The 17412-nt window shown below is 38.6% G+C and overlaps 1 protein-coding gene across 1 annotated transcript in view; it reads right to left on the reverse strand.

Moving 5' to 3' along the window:
* Window positions 1-15572, reverse strand: part of LOC310942292 (collagen alpha-1(XI) chain-like) — a 94802-nt gene extending 79230 nt beyond the window's left edge. Inside the window, exons 1-4 of the mRNA XM_083907649.1 lie at window positions 15309-15572; window positions 7563-7727; window positions 4273-4486; window positions 3074-3236 (exon numbers count right to left, since the gene is read on the reverse strand). Coding sequence (XP_083763775.1) covers window positions 3074-3236; window positions 4273-4486; window positions 7563-7727; window positions 15309-15423 — 657 coding nt within the window. The 5' untranslated portion in view covers window positions 15424-15572. The remainder of the gene's footprint in view (window positions 1-3073; window positions 3237-4272; window positions 4487-7562; window positions 7728-15308) is intronic.
* Window positions 15573-17412: the final 1840 nt, after the last annotated feature.

Raw genomic sequence — 17412 nt, forward strand, 5'->3', positions numbered from 1 at the left:
TCTTCTCCCTCATCAGTCCTCCACTCACACACACACTTTGTGTGGAAACACATGTGTTGACACATGTCAGCAAGCAAAGAATCCCACTCAATTCCCTTTCAGCCTCAAAAAGAGATTTGCATGAAAAAGATGATTTTTTTTTTTTTTTTTCTTACTTCAAATATCGTGTGGCTTTTATTACGAAGAAGAACATAGAAAAAAAGATGGAGGGAAAGCATTTTGAGGTCTGGTCAATGAGCTATCCCTTAAACAGATGTGCAATCAGAGCCAAGACTTTGCACACACTGAGCATTTTTTTCTCCGAGACTTCACTTGTGTGCTTCCAGCTTTGACACCTGCTTATGCAATCTACAGCAGAAAGCCATTTGGTCACATCTCAAAGACGTTTTCAGAGTAAAAGCTTAACCAAACTCAATGACTACAATGTACAATGCAATGCTCCTAATTTGTGAAGCTGTTAGTGATGCTATACAGATACTTTATTGACCTGAAAGGTCCCAGATATTGTACATTTCCATCTTTGTAAATTTAATCTGCAGCAGCCTGAAGAAAGTGTCCTGGTTTAGTTTAGGTTTTGGTTAAGTTTAGATGGGAATTAGGTTCGGTAAGCTTTTACTGTGGTCAAGGTGTCGTCAAGTGTAAACATTTGGATGTGCCAAAGCATAAACCCATCAGCAAGCTCTAAAATGATTTTTTTCTTATTTTATTCAATAATTAACCAATACCATTGTAGCCGGAAAAATACTTTTCTTATGCTAAGCCTGAGATTATTAAACTTGAAGTGGAATAATTGAGATATGGCTGCCTTGCTGGCTGGGTCACAGCATTTCTCTTTTCATTTTTTGTGGTACTCTGATTAAAGCCACCTTGCAGTGTGCAAGAGGCCTCAACACACTCTTTTTTTTCCTTCTCTCCAGGTTTTTAGATGGAAACAAAGCAAATTACTCCATAATTTGACACCATTTAGTGTAATATATGTTCAAAAACAGAACACTCACAAAGGCCACTTTAATCGGCATTAAAAAGACAGAAAGGCTTAGTAAATGTATTAGACTAGTTTTATCCACTCAACTAAATTACCTTAAATACAGCCCCAGCTTTAAAAACTGTGGTTTTCACTCTTACAGCCTGTTGTAAAAGTCACTGGTTGTGCTCAGTGTGCTTTGCCTAAAGTGAGTTTCAAATTAACACAAATTTAAAATTCACATTCACACCTCAAATCATCAACATTCACTAAATTAGTCATAATTGAATTGTATAATTACTTAATTGGTTTTAAAAATGTATAATTAAAACAAGTTCTCTGTTTTTTTTTGCTTCTTAAAAGTGTTCTGGTTTCTCTGCTCCATAGAACAAAGAAATCATTAAAACTGAATCAGTTTGGTTTGTGGAGAAAACAAGACAAACTTTTACTCGATTAATCAAAAAAAAAGGTTGACCGATTAATCAGTTATGAAAATAATTGTTAGTTGCCGTCCCCTTACTTTCAAATCATATTATATACATAAAGAAACTGTTAATTGTGGTTTTAAACAACTTTTAAGGTAAAACAAAAAGCAAATCACATTCAGAGGATCAGTGGAGAAATCAGCGATCCCTGATTTCAAGTGGCTCCTCTGTGGAAAGTTATCTCTAACCTGGAGGCAAACAATTTGCAGACTGTTCTACTTTGCAAGCATTCCACATGTAGACATCAAAGGAAGGTAATTGTCTTCATGTGCTAGTATTCAGCCTATACTCTTTCCACTCTGTTCAAAGCTACCTGTGCTGAACTTGGTAGCCTGGTACTCCATTTTATTATTGCCACCTCTGTGTCTGTACACCAAGCTGTGAATTCATACTCTCTTCTTGTATTTTTTTAGAGGACTGAAGGAACATAGTCATCTCACAAATAATATAATGCGCCCTAAATAGCAGTTTCTTCAAGTTTTATGACAATTAGGACTCAGTCTTGCTGTGTTAAGAACAACCCACTGTGCAAGTAGCCTCACCACAGACATTGCCCATGGCTGTTGCCAATAAGTACACAAAGTCAATATTGTTGTTCTGGCCAATAAAATTCACCATTTGCTATACGCAAGTTAAAGACACACAAATTGTCAGCCTTAAAGCATGTGGAATTAAAGTATTCAACAATCCAATTATTCAGAACTTTGCTTCACAAATAGTAAATGAGATTGTGGGAGAAGTGGGGTTCACAATGTGCTTTCAATTACAAACAGAATAGAGAAATTGCCTGCATCTCGGTAAGCCTTCTAAACTGCCTGAAAAAAACATAATCACTTCAATCTAGTGGTGAGTGTCTGCAATATGTTTGAGAAAAAAAACCAGTGTAAATGTCCTGAAGTAGTCTTTTTTACCACATATTTAAGTGTCAGAAGTTATACCGTGGTAAAATAGAATTTGCAAATCCTACTCATATTAGGTGGTGAAAAATCTCATATGATACTGATTTATCATAGTATAGTGATGTATTTGTACAGCCAAACAAACATTTGGCCATAAATATTTCATTGCCGTTATCAAAAACTTATGACTATGTGTCATTGAGGAACATGAATTAAAAGACATCTTATTGACATCATTATTGTCAATAATGCAATAATTATTTCAATCACTGTCTAAGAGTAAATAATAAAAGCAGCAACAACAAACAGTCACCCTATGCTAACCTAAGTGATAATGTTGATACTTAATATGCCAAGTATATTAACAAGGTTACCACAGTGTGACCTGCTTAGCTTAACTTAGCTTAGCCAGTCACTCAATGATAAACTAAATGAGAATGAGAATGAGAATGTTGATACTTGCTAGCGTAGGGTGACTGGCTAAACTAATGTTATCTTAGAAACAGGAAGGAGGAAACAGCATAGCTGTACCATCTACTTCTAAGGCTAACTGATATGTTTCATGCAAACCAAAAGAGGCATAAACGGGAAACAGAAATGTAAGTTTTATGAAGCAAAGTGACACTGCCATTGTTCCAGGTAAGTAGTCAAAGCATAGCTGAGAGATTGGTAATTTTCTTAAACATGTTGAGCATCCCAGGTGGGCAAAAATGTGATCGTCTTACCTCAAAGACCTCATCATCCAGGATTCTGGTGCCAAAGACAGTAATGCCCTCTGTGTTGATGACAGCCTGGTCACTTCTGCCAAGCGGCCTGGTCACCTTCTTCTTACAGTCCACAATGATGGTGACACTCTTCTTTTCCACACTGATAGCTACACGATGCCATCTGTGCAGCACAAGAACAACACACGGGCATGTGTTAGTCAAACTAGTTACATTAACTTTTGATAGTATGCTAATAATGCAATATATAAAACGAAATCCAGCATCTGACTGGTAAAAAAGGAGAAGCAGGGCACCAATGGCTCAATTGGTATAGCTGGACCCTCATGGGGCAAAGGGCCATTGCTGTGACCCGGGATCAATTACACCCAATTCATTGCCTTATCAAATTAAGGCAAAAAGCCCAAAGACACTATTCTCTATGAAAGTGTTTGCGTGGATCATTAATGTAGATTGCCCATGTACATCTGTATGATGCCCTTTGATAAAGCCCTGGTTTGCATATAGAGATCATAGATTGCTCTTTGGAAATTGCAGTTGTAATGGTGTAAAAGTATGAAGAAACTTGAAGCTGAACTGAAAGCTACGCATGCAAATTTGTCAGTGATTGTAATGATTGAAAATTGATTTCATCTGCTATAATTTAAGCCAAAGAGCCAGATGTGGGATAACTTGAAATTGTTTTTGTTAGCATTTGTGAAAATAATTAATGGCAACTTTTAAAAGTTGTTTGTATTTCTATCATTTGGCTGCAGTTTATGAAGATCCGGAACCGTATCAGTGCACCACTCCTTATAAATTCAACGATGCACTTTGCAATTCCTTTACAATACTGTACAATTAGTTCCATATGGTATTAATGACAGAACAAAAGTGATGACAATAAATCCTAAGGGTTGTCTCAGTTTACCAGACTTGAACAGTTAAGTGTGTTCTGGGTGCTTGAGAAAATATGTAAAGCAGACTGGTTTGGTTTAACATAAAATAAAGGCCATAAATCTTGATAAAGCACCCAAGATGAGCCTCAAAATATGCTGCTTTGTTTTTGGGCCAATTACCGAAGCTTCACATGGAACTTGATATTTTGAATTCATCATTGGAAATTCCTTGAGTTCCTCTAGCTACAAAGTGGGACTCAGGGATGCACAAAAATATCTGCCACCCATGTGACAAATCACCCATCTCTCTCAGTCACTTACTTTCCATCTGCAAGGTTGATGGAGCGAAAGAAGGGGTACTCCTCTGGGGCAGGTTTGCCATTTTGGTCCTCATACAGGAAGACAGGGGCACGGCCCACCTCCACACCAAGCTGCTGGATGCCTTGCTTGTTGTACACGGACAGCAGGAAGGTCTGGAGCCCAGCCTTGGGCTTAATGGTAAACATGATGGAGAAATCTTCTGGGAAAACTCCCCCTGAAGGTTAAACAAACAGCAGGCATCAAACAGTAGTTTGATATGTTGGTAAAAACTCAATAGAATCAGTATGTAGTGTAAATGGTTTGTGTGAGTGCAGATCTTTGTCTGAGGTTTTACAGCGTTGCTCTGCATCTGATTCGCACATGGGAACATCTCAGTGTAACCACAGTCTTGCCATTCGCATTGTATTAAAAAGCTCTTGTGGGAAAACTGGATAAGTAGTGTTTTCTGCATTTCTAAGGATGTTGCAGATAATCGACCACCCTTCTTCATTAAAGAAATATTTTGAGAAAAACCATTCAAATTTATTCTGAGTTAGATCTCACAAAGGATATTACTCAAACACATAGACCCATATTGACACCAGCTGATTCTTCCTGGTTCTTGGCTCTGTGCTAATTAATTTAGCGAATTAACTGCCTGTTAGAGCATGAATACCCTACCAGAGTCCATCCGGACCCAACAGGACATGACAAAAATCCAGAAATGATTGTCAGGCACAGGTCTGGTAAGGCCATTGTCATTTCAATTTCTTTTAGTGAAACATGGAGTGAAATATGGTGAAGACAAAATCTTGCCGTTTTCCATAACTAATACACACATATAATTAAAAGCTAAAAACCACCATCAGCTTACTCGTACAAAATACAGAGCACATCAGGTTCAGGTCAGGCTCTGGAAAAAATACAGGTCACCAGTCAGGTTAGGCTCCATAAATATTCTCTCAGGCTTGGTCGGGTTCAGGAAGAGAATATTGAATATTGGAAAAAGGAACTCAGCCACTGGGTGACCACAGCTACTGTACTCCCAAGCTTGGTTAAATGGGTTGCCTCAGGAAGGGCATCTGGCATAAAACCTCTAAAATAAATATCTAAATTGAAATAAGATCTTAAAACTACCCAGTAATAATGTGATCTGTGTGGACCTATATTGACATATAGTATGTATTTAAAAAAGACTGTATAAGACTGATATCAGTATCAGTAGACGTCTCGACAACTGAGCCTGAAGCAGTGTTAATTAGTTAAGCTGACAGAGATCTTGACATACCCTGAGAAGAACCAACAGCAATGATCAAAATAAAGTCCAATTATCCTTTGGACAGTTTGACACTCAGCTTCCATGGCACTTCCAATACTTTCACCCTTCTGGTGTGCCAAGAGAACAGAAACACTGTTCTAATTCCGGAATCTTATTCTGTAGTTAGCTGCAGGTAACTGGACTTTTAACTCACCTCACAAAACTCCAGCTAACCACAAGAGATGGCTATGACCTGGATGACTGGGAACCTCCACAGACAATTCCTAAATCTACTGTTTTTTTTCCTTATTCCTTGAAAGCAAGTCAAATTTGATGAGATGAACAAATACTACACACTGTAAAACTGTATTTGTAATGCACAACTAAGAAACAGGGGGCTCTACAAGCCATCCCAGCTATAAAGAAATTATATGTAATCAGCCTTTTAAAGCAATCAAAATAGAACTGGTTCTCTTTATCATATTGTTTGAGTTGATGAGCAGCAATGAACAAAGCACAGAGTGTAAGAAAGTAGCAAACCTAATCGAATCCAACCTCGTCAAAACTTTTTTTTCTTAATTTCTCCAAGTGAACTTGTTCCAAAAGAAATGAACACGGCTGTATTTCTGTAAATCTGCTGGATTTCATGACGTCATCCAACCACGCCATATCCGAAGCTGCCAGCAATCAATGTTGAGGACAGACATGTTATTGACAGGACCACTCCACATCTAAAGAAACACTCCTCTCATTGATTTGCAGAAATAAATTGTGGTTATTCCCAAAATATCATGTAACAAAAATCTGGTGTTGCTCTACTTGAGTCATAATGTTTATATGAGATTTCATATAATATGTCCTCAGCGAGTCTCATGCCACTATGGGCTCTACTCAAACACCACTGAACACACAGCAAATAATTGCTGAATGTCTGGACATTTTTGCAGGCAGGTGCTTGTAGCAGAGAGCTTCAGTTAAGTTATTCATTACATCAGTGTTTGCTATTTGTTTTCAAATGATGAGAGATGATGAATCTTTAAGATGTTTTTAGTTTTCCATCAAGTTATACCAGACAGTAAATGAAAAACCTCAGTCATAATTATCATCCAAAAAATGGTGTATTTGAGAAGCAATACAATACGTAACACGTGGTACGGCTTTAGGGGTGACACTTTGTTGGTGAGTCACCACTTAAAATATCTGCACCATGGATTGCTCCAAAGTTTAGACAGACCAAATGGCAAACCCACTGTGACATCATCGCTGGATTTTGAAACCTCAAGTTTGATCTGCAGTTTGGCCATTACCACCATGGCTTTTTGAAACCAGATGAGACCATATTTGTTAGCCTGGCTAACGCCAGACCACATCTCAATCTCTTTTGAGCATGAATCTGGAAAGGGTGTACTCATCTCATCAAAATGCCTCTGTGCACAATTGGATAGATCTACAACCAATCAGACCAGTGATCAGGATAATGTATGCAGAGTGACAGAAACATGTCAACAAACATATTTTCTAGAAGCGATGGTTAATGATAGTTAATAATGACTCCGTGGAGCAAGTTACTTAAAATGGTAGCAACCGTCAAATCTAAAGACAGCTGCTTTTCGGTGGCCACCATATTGGAAGTATACAAAAGCTGTACAGTCTATGGCACAGATTACTTTTTAAAAAAATAGATATTCCTGTCAGCATCACCAAGTAGCCGATGATAGCAAGCTAAAATGCTAAGTTGACCTTACTGTCAGTGGAAGCATGATAACATCTCACAGAGCTACTAACATGGTTGTAGTCTCTTAGATAAAGGCAGGGTAGATCATTTTATAGAAAAAGTCAGCATTCCTGTCTTAAATCTACGTTAGCATGGTTTTACAAAAACGCACTCATTACTTTGCAAAACAATCTCCTTGACCATGACAGGCCCAGATGAGCTGAAAAATGTTGCTGAAAAGTGCAGCTTTTAAGTATTTTCTTTACTGTCCAGAGCCAGCTGGTTCAGATTCAGAGTAAATGCTGGTAAACTGTGTTGATTTGAGAAGAGAGGAGTTACCGGGGAAAAGCTGCTTGGTTGGAGCACTGATTTGGGCCTGTTTTCCCACTCTGTAAGCGACATCAGGTTTGGATCCTCTCCGCACTGTGCAGAAGCCGGGTGTTTTCCGTACTCCTTCAGGAGAGCTGCGGAATTCTAGCACCTTCAGTACATCCACTGGATCAGCTGTGGAGGCAAAATAAAGAAGGGACTCAATCAAAAATAAATACAATGAAGATACTTATACCCACCCAGGGGGTTTGGTTTTTTAAGTTCCGGCAAGAGTCGAACTTACTTCTCTGAAGCTCAACTTAAGTGCAGCTATATAATTCAATAAAGTCAGAAATCATTATCAACTGTTTAAATACATTCTCAGCCTGCTAAGGGCAGGGAATAAAGAAAAGAATGGATATACAGAACACTGGAAGATAATTTATGTAACAAAATAAGGATGATGTATGTGATTATGGAGGAAAATGCCTTTTATTGTGGTGTTTTATGGATGTACATGTTGTAAAAGCAGTATGCAATTTCACAGTCATTTCAACAGTTAATAGAAAGTCTAATGGGACCTGGCATTTTGATGATAAGTCAACATTTACGCTCATTAATCTCCTTTGGCTCCTCACAGAATGTTGGCCAAATCTGTCACTTCAACCAGTTGTTCATTTATGAGCTACGTTGGCAGAGGAACCGTAAAAAAAAAAGATTGAATGAATAGCTGGCCCCTCCTCACCCCCACTACAAACCCCAACAACACAAATGGTACAGCATCTACGGGATGATAAAAGTCATTGCTGCTGTTCACTGGATTGTTGGAATAACACCACAGATAGAGGCAGCTTTATGAGCTCCTTGACATTTCATGATTTGTTTCTGTCAATGGTACTGACACTGAGGGGTGATACTACTGGGCAACCATCACTCCACAGACTCATACTTTTTACTCTTAGCATCCTTCATCAACCTCATCATTGCCTGCCTTTGCTCTTAAACTCAATCTCTCCCATTCCCCTCGAGGCACATCATCAATTATAGTGTGATTACAGGGGAATTTAAGCTGTCTCACAGGGTATGTTCTAAGACCACTGAAAAACCAGGAGCACTGACGTAAAGTGCGGCGTCATTTTTGATTTAATACACATCTGCCAGCCTAAAGTAAGAGTTGGCCTTTAATTCAAAGTCATTATAGTGTTGTTGTGGTAGATAGAAAAGTAAATAACTGCCAATGAGAAAAGTATCTCTTCATTCTGCTTTTTAAAAAAAAAAAAACATTGCCTGACTTGGCAGTAATGTGATTCAGTCATTAAAAAAAGCTCATGCAACAATGCTATGTCTCGTGAAAAGAAGTGAATGTCATTTTTGGATCGGATCGGAGGACCATGAAACATTTTTTGAGATTGATATTTGGTTCTAAAATCAGTGATAATACATCAGACATAATTAATGTAATCTATGTAAGTGAAACAGTCATTTGATGGACCTTCTGCTTCTGTTTTCAACAAACTATTATCACTCAATATGTAGCAGCCTGTCTGATCTTTTAGTCCGTCTATATTAGCGCTGCAACTAGTATTTTTCATAATAATATATTCATTATGATTATTTGCTCAATTCATTGATTAATTTTTTCTGTCTTTAAAATCTTGCTTTGTCCGCAAACCACCAAATTATTGAGTTTTAATTATGTCTTTGTTTCATGAAGCAGAAAACCAGTAAATATTCACATATATGTTAGTGTTCATTCAAAGTCACATACAGGGATTAAAATATGTTTTTTTCATGCTAGACACTGGATTTTAATAATACACTGCACATTTATATATATATATATATAAAAACTAATATATGAATGTATCTATGATGATAAAATTAGGGCTGTCAAAAGATTACAATATTTAATCAGATTAATCACAGGGTAGCTGTGGATTAATCACGATTAATCCAAATTACCATTCGTAAATGTGCCAAAAAAAATCTAATTTTCTCTTTATATTGTTGTAGGAACGGGGGGATAAATAAAGTATGTGAAAATATCAATGTAAAGAACAATAAAATACTGTAAATAGCTTGTAAAAACCTATGCAAACTTAGTAAAAAATAAACATTACATTGTAAAAAAAACCACATTATAAGACAATATAAATAAATAGAAAAAATTAAATGCTGTAAATAACTTGTTTTTAAAAACTACACATTGCACTGCAAATAACTCACATTATAAACAAAATATAAAGTATAGAAGTTAAATAGTTTTCTTACTAAACCCACAGCAGGAAATTCCTCATCAGCACCTTTGAAGCACCTGCTTCTGCTAGTTAGCGTTAGCGTTAGCGTCAGCGTTAGCGTCAGCGTTAGCTAGCATTCTGACGCTAACGTTAGCTGCTGTCTGTGACCCCGTTAGTTAGACAGTAACTTTTAATGCTATGATTACATCATTATCTGCGCCAGCAGCGCCACTTACAACTGTGTGTCTTTCTTTTTTCTTCCTCTTCTAACTACCTGATTGATAACTCCTCTTCATTTTCCTTCAGCTTCACACAGGTTAGCGTGAGGAGACGTGGGGCCCCTTTAGGGAGGTTTCCTACTGAGATGTCATTGCAAATCAACCCTTGTTGTTTAAGGGAGACGGTGATGCAGCTGCTCACTGATGCATTTAGGCTCTGAGTGTCGGGAGCCCCTCTATCGGCTCGGGGCCCCAAGCAGCTGCCCTCCGCCTTGCCTGTTCATAAACTGCACGTCTACTCGTAGCGCGATGAAAGTGAGAAAGTGCGTTAATGCGTTTTTTGACAGCCCTATTATATTTATAAACTAATATATGAATGTATCTATGATGATAAAATAAAATAAAAATATATAAAATATATAATATTTGTTATATTTGTTAGTATATATAGTATATTTTGTTTTTCATTTTTATGAACCAACAAAAATAGAAGGTCTACATATGACTTCAACTAGCAGAAAGGACAAGAAATTATAACAACATAAGCCTTCCCCTTCCTATATTACATTACATGCCATTTAGCAGACACTTTTATCCAAAGCGAATTACAATTGAGTACAACCGGCCAGGGGTGGAGTTGAACTTGTGCCCATGATGTTGAATAAAGCTTTGGTGCTGTCCCCCAGAAAAACATCTTCCAAGAATGCAAATGTAAATATGTGTAAATGTACACTGCCTTGACATTTGAAAACATTCACCACATACAGTTAACATGCTGAAGAAAGTGCTAAGACTTAAAGACCACAGTAGTATCAGTGAGTGCGTTTACATGCACACTTTTATTATTATTGTGTCTTTGTAGTTATCTGGTTATTCAAGTGCTCATGTAAACGGAATAAACCAATATTCATTATCTGTTTATTGCCGTTATCGGTTTTTGAATAATCTGTTTAACACAGCTAGGTTTCTGTCAATATTCTGATTTCTTCAAGACATGTATACACCTTAAACGGTTTATTCCAGTTGCCCGATTATTGCCAGTAATTGTTTTTTTAGTGTGCAAGTAAACGCACAGTGCAGTGGTATGTTAATTAGCCCAGTGAGAAGTTTGATTTACAAACTATCCAGAAAGTGTTGAATAGAGAATCTTAAAAGACAACAGAGAAACAACAGAGAACCAATACTATGAGTAGCAAAAAACCACACATCAAGCACATCCATGTCCAAACATCACACCACTAATGTCAAATCTGGATCTATGTGTTTGCGAAACAAACAAAAATGTGGGTAAATTTATTTGAATGTATCAGACAGGAGCTTTCCTCGAAGTTCACACTGGAGGACAAAAGGTCATCAGCAGCATGAACAAGGAGGGATCTGTGGTCAAGAGACAAAGAAAAACCAAAACAGCCAACAGACTAGACATGAGAATACTATTTAAATGATAACACTGTAGAGGAATTGAGTGCCAGAGGAATCCCATCAATGGATGAACCATATAGTTTCTTTCTCTTCACACTCTTTCTCTTAACCAAAATCAAATTCAATTTTCCATTTTTGGAAGCCATGTGTCACGTGAAGATATGAAGTGCTGATTGTGTGGTTCCTGTTCACTTTTAGTGACCAGAAGGGGCGGAGTGGGGGGATGGGATAGGATGGGATGTGGTGGGCGGCGCGACAAGCCACATGCGGAACCCATTATGGCCCTGGCACCGCTCCCCATACCCCCCCCCTAACTAAACATACATGAGACTAAACTGAAAAGGCCCCCATCCCTGTAGCTACCTCTCCAATGACCAGAAAAACAACAGCGTGAGCAGTTACTTGATTCAAACACATGCTGAGGGTCTTCTTTTAAGTAATGGCGATCTGCCGTTTTTCATGATTAAAAAGTGCATGCCAAAATGGGTTTAAATCACCTGATGCCACAGTTCAAGAATTTAAATAGGAAGGATATGACTCGGGACAAAATGCCAAGATTTAAGCCTCATACCAACTGCCTCATAAAAAAGAAAATAGTCTGTGGCCCTTCTGAATATTGTCCACAACACAGAGCTACTGGTTCCTGGAAAAAAAGAAAGAAAGCTTCGACTAAAGGTCTCTTTGTGAGTTCCAGAATGTCTTTCTGCATTACTGCATACCTCAAAGCCTCATATATTCCAGATGTGCTGAATCGGCCTGGACTGAACCACCCCCAGCCACCCCCCCCCCCCCCCCCCACAACCCCCCGAAGCACACACCTGCCCTCCCGCACCCCAACCAACTCTCCCGCCTCGCTCCTTTCACAGCCGCTGCTTCACAGAAGTCTTGAAAATCGGGCAATGCACCAAAACCGTTAAAGACCCCAAATGACTAGGCAGTGCCTTCTTGAAGCTTCTCCATCTCGCAGGAGTTTGCGACGCAAGAAAAAGACCATGAAATAAACCATATTCTAATGATAAGGACGGAAACCACAAGAGAGAGAAGGGAAGGCAGTTCTCTCATGCTTGAAGGTACCAAAGCAGTTTCAGCCTCTCCGCAGTCTTGTCTGGGGGGTAATTTGTCAGTCTCTCTGATTTTTAATGACATATCTCTCTGGCTGCTGTCGGTGACTGTGATATATTTATCTGCCGTGTTAACAAGCTACAACTAACATGACAGAGAAGTGTGATTTCCCTCGAGGCAGCAAAACATGTACTGTCACGAGAAACCTCTCATAACATCATAAAAGCTATTGAACTAGCAAACCCTCACACATTAGAATATCGTTTTCATTTGATGGGCTAAATTTACTGTGCAATGCTTATCTTTTAACTCATCAGAAGCACACAGTTTGATGTTTTAGTTCAGACTTGTGATTGATGCTTAAATCTGTGACATCCTGTCTGTGAAGCACCATCATGGGATGTCTCAAAGGTCTTTTTTTTTTTTGTGTCACTGCCATCTACTGAGAGTTGGCAGCACAGGCAGTAATTAAAGTACACTGGAAAGCCTGTGAATGTTTGCTAGCACATCATGCAATTATGGTTAGTTTAAATATCAGTCAAGAGTGAAGAAAGATGGGCAACCAGCAAGCCATGCAACTGTGGTATTCGCTTTAATGATCTTTTCATCTTTGGGGCGCTCTCTGCCATCTGCCCTCAGCTGGGTGGTTTCTCTATATATCCCATGACTTAACAGCTATACATGATGATGATGATGATGATGTTCCAAATGTGGTAGGTCTTAATCAATCTATGTCTCTTTTGGGTAATGGGTAATAAGGATCATTTAAATTTGGTGATTTTTCTTGTCTACTGCTTCATCCTCCACGAGGGCCGCAAGGGGAAACTGGAGCCCGATTCCAGCATCAGTTCATCACAGGGCAAACATACAGGGGATGAACAACCATTCATTCTCACATTCACACCTACGGTCAACAACTGAGTGTCCAGTCTTCACTGCACTACAGTTTTGCCATTCACACCCATTCACTCACACTTTCATAGAGCACATCGTGGGGGTTAAGTGTCTTGCCCAAAGACACATCGGCATGTAGACTAGCAGAGCCTGGAATCAAACCCACAGCCTTCGAGTTGAAAAATGACTCGGGTCTCCAACTCATTAATTTTTCCCTGTGAGGCACCGGTGCTCACCATTTTTTTTTTTTTTAATTATTATAATATGGTGCTTCACGGTGTTTTCATACTCCAACTTGTTTGCAGAATGTGTGCTTTACTCATGCACAATGTTGCTGATGTGTCTCTCTGTCTTGACATTAAACAAATCACACGGAGTTGTGTGGAGATGACAGACTTCATCAGCATTGTGTGAACTCATTTTATCATGATTTGAATGTAACAGACATGTAATTGACTATTCAATATTAACTAATGTCCATAACTTTTGTGAAATGAATTCACACCTTGCTGATTTAGCCTTTAGCATTGAGCTAGTAAAGCAACATGGCCACAAAGAGGTTGGGCTATGACTGAACACAAAGACACACCCACAAAAACTTGCAGGATTGAATTCTACTGCTAGAAAAAACCCAGTCTATACTGTTCAGGGTCTCCCCGCCTTTCTCTCTATGTCGGCTGATATAGGCGCCAGAGACCCCCTGACCCTCATGTGGAGGATAAAGTGGTAGAAGATGAGTACCCCCACTCACCCCTGCACTGGTGCTGTATACAAACAAATGCTCCCTGGGTCAGGTCTGATAGTATTACTTGACTTGACAATGAAAAACACCAAAAATGACACACTAAGGTTTAACGTTTTTAAATTAACTTCATTTCTGTCACTTTGATGACAGAAAAAAAAATAATTTAAAAGGTTAAAATTGAAAACCATAAATATTTATGTTTAAGTAGCATCTTGGCATATAAATACACAACTTTAACAGACAGTAAACATGGCTGAAGTCATATTACCCTGTGAATATGTCAGTGACTCCAGACAAAGGAAATATAATCGCAGACGTTAATGTGACCCACATATGTCTTTATAAGCACAGGAAAAATACCCCAGTTTTTTTTCTTCTCCTTTTTTTTTTTTCCATCAACGCCCCTTCATGGGAGCCAAGATAATATGGAAAGACGGTGACTCCTCAGGAATTTCACTTCCAGAATTCCACAACATTTTGCCCCACTGTCTTTCAACATTTGCTAAGATTCATCACAAAACCTCCAGATGATTGACCTTTTTTTTTTTTTTCAGTTACACAGTGCTATACTGTCAACAACAGGACAGCCCACAGCTCGTGAAACTAAACCACATTTTTTCAAACTCTCAGTCCACAGTTGTTTTGGAAAAAAAAACTAAATTAACACTCTCATTTCAAAAAAGAATGTGAGCACTGTGAAGAGCTTACACTTCTGTAGTTATGTGACAAAGTGACAGATCCACCATTGCTCATTAATCATGCACTATCTATCTATAAATCCACACTATAATCCTTTCATTTTTCCTGTAGACAAATCTAATAGACAATTGTGATGAAATAATAAACACAACAATTACTATAAACTATAATAATACGTTTCAGTTGAGTAAACATACAGGTGTGGTGACTGTTAAACCAACTTGGGTGATGTGATAGAATAGACTTCATTGATGTCAATAATTGATTGCCTTTAAAAGATAAATGCCTCATTGCTGATCATTAATAAGGGAGGTAATTAAAGGTATGTGTTTGGCAACTGAAAAATGTCATAAGCAGCCTCTCTGTGGCTTTAACTGCTAATAAAGTTGACAGCTCATTGTTGGCCCCTGACACCTAACAGTGGCCGAGTGCCAGACTGACTCCTGGTCCCTCTGAAGCACAGAGAACTGAGATGAGCAGCAAACATGCGACGTCTTACCTGCACTGGCTGTGGCAGCTTGTAGAATTAAAATTAATGAAACCAGTGCGGTGAGCGTTGAGTCCCATAGCCAACTTTTCGTTTTCCACCTGGTGTTCCACCTTTGCATCTCCATGGTCGAGCGGAGCCGCAGTTGTACAGAAACCGGGCTGGCTTTTTTTAATAAAAAAAATAAAATAAAATAAAATAAAATCTCTCCCTTCCACAATTCACAAAGAATGTGCTTAAACTACAGCTCCATGTGTGTCAAGTATACAGATGCCTCTCGCAGTCAGACTGGGCCCCTTCAGGTCCGCTCCCCCTCAAGCCCAGCGCTGAGACTGATGCTGAAGAGATCTCGTGAAGAAGGAAAAAAAAAGAAAAACAGAAGCGCAAATCACTCCGCTGCGCACCGTCAGGAGGCTGGACAAACACCGCAAAAACTGAGCGTGAACCGAGAGCAGGAGACTGACACTGGAAAAAGCCTCCGTTCATCAAATCACCAGGCAGGGAAAGTTGCGCGAGGTCCCGCCCCCAATGTGATCCGGAGTGATCTGCGCGAGCCGCAGCAGCAGCATCAGGAGCCGCAGCATCATCCTCACATCCCATTGACAGAAGGAGTATATCCCAACACTAAGCTCTCTAAACCTCCCCCGCTTTATCAAGTTAACTATGGGGGCTTCAGGGAAGGGAGGGGATGGGACTGAGAGAGGACGAGACAGGAGGAATCCAGAGGGATTTACAGGATGAGGATAAAAGAATGAGGATGAGTATTAAGACAACTTCAAACTGTGATTAAAAAAAAGATGGAGGAGACGAGAAAGCAGTTAGGTGTAGACCTACGCTTGTGCTGTTTAAGAGCTCTGAACTGTGATGAAGAAAGAATATGAGACTGAGAGGAGCAGTGATAAACATCTATGAACCTTCAAAGTACTTCAAACTGTGATAAAGTACTTCAAACTGTGACAAAGAACTTCAAGCTTTGACAAAGCAATTTGAACAGTAATAAAGAACTTCAAACTGTGATAAATAACTTCAAACTGTTGTAAAGTACTTCAAACTGTGACTAAGAACTTCAAACTGTTGTAAAGTACTTCAAACTTTGACTAAGAACTTGAAACTTTGACGAAGAACTTCAAACTGTGATAAAGTACTTCAAACTGTGACAAAGAACTTCAAACTTTGACAAAGGAATTTGAACAGTAATAAAGAACTTCAAACTGTGATAAATAACTTCAAACTGTTGTAAAGTACTTCAAACTGTGACAAAGAACGTCAAACTGTTGTAAAGTACTTCAAACTTTGACTAAGAACTTCAAACTTTGACAAAGAACTTCAAACTGTGATAAAGTACTTCAAACTGTGACAAAGAACTTCAAACTTTGACAAAGGAATTTGAACAGTAATAAAGAACTTCAAACTGTGATAAATAACTTTAAACTGTTGTAAAGTACTTCAAACTGTGACAAAGAACTTCAAACCGTTGTAAAGTACTTCAAACTTTGACTAAGAACTTCAAACTTTGTCACAGTTTGAAGTACTTTATCACAGTTTGAAGTTCTTTGTCAAAGAACTTCAAACTTTGACAAAGGAATTTGAACAGTAATAAAGAACTTCAAACTGTGATAAATAACGTCAAACTGTTGTAGAGTACTTCAAACTGTGACAAAGTACTTCAAACTTTGACTAAGAACTTCAAACTTTGACAAAGAACTTCAAACTGTGATTATGAATGATCTGTCTCCTGTCTCTACCTCACCTCCCACCTCTCCTCTGTCCCCCATTTTTTCCTTTCACCCCGACCGGTCGAGGCAGATGCTGCACATCTTTGAGTCTGCTTCTGTCAGAGATTTCTTCTTCTGTTAAAAGAGGGTTTTTTTTTTTTATTCCACTGACGCATTGTTGGATGTGTTGGTTTTCTCTGCTCTCTATAATGTCATCAATGTCCAGTGCTTTGAGATAATGTAAGATTCATCGCTATACAAATAACATTTCATTTAATTTAATTGCAAACAGTGTTAAAGAACTTCAAACTGTAATTATGAACTTCAAACGGTGATAAAGAACCTGTGAATCTCGTTCGCGTCACGAACGAACTGACACAGAGAACTGGAGAACTGCGGCT

This window comes from Microchirus variegatus, assembly GCF_963457635.1.
Source record: "Microchirus variegatus genome assembly, chromosome: 21".
Taxonomy (NCBI): Eukaryota; Metazoa; Chordata; class Actinopteri; order Pleuronectiformes; family Soleidae; genus Microchirus; species Microchirus variegatus.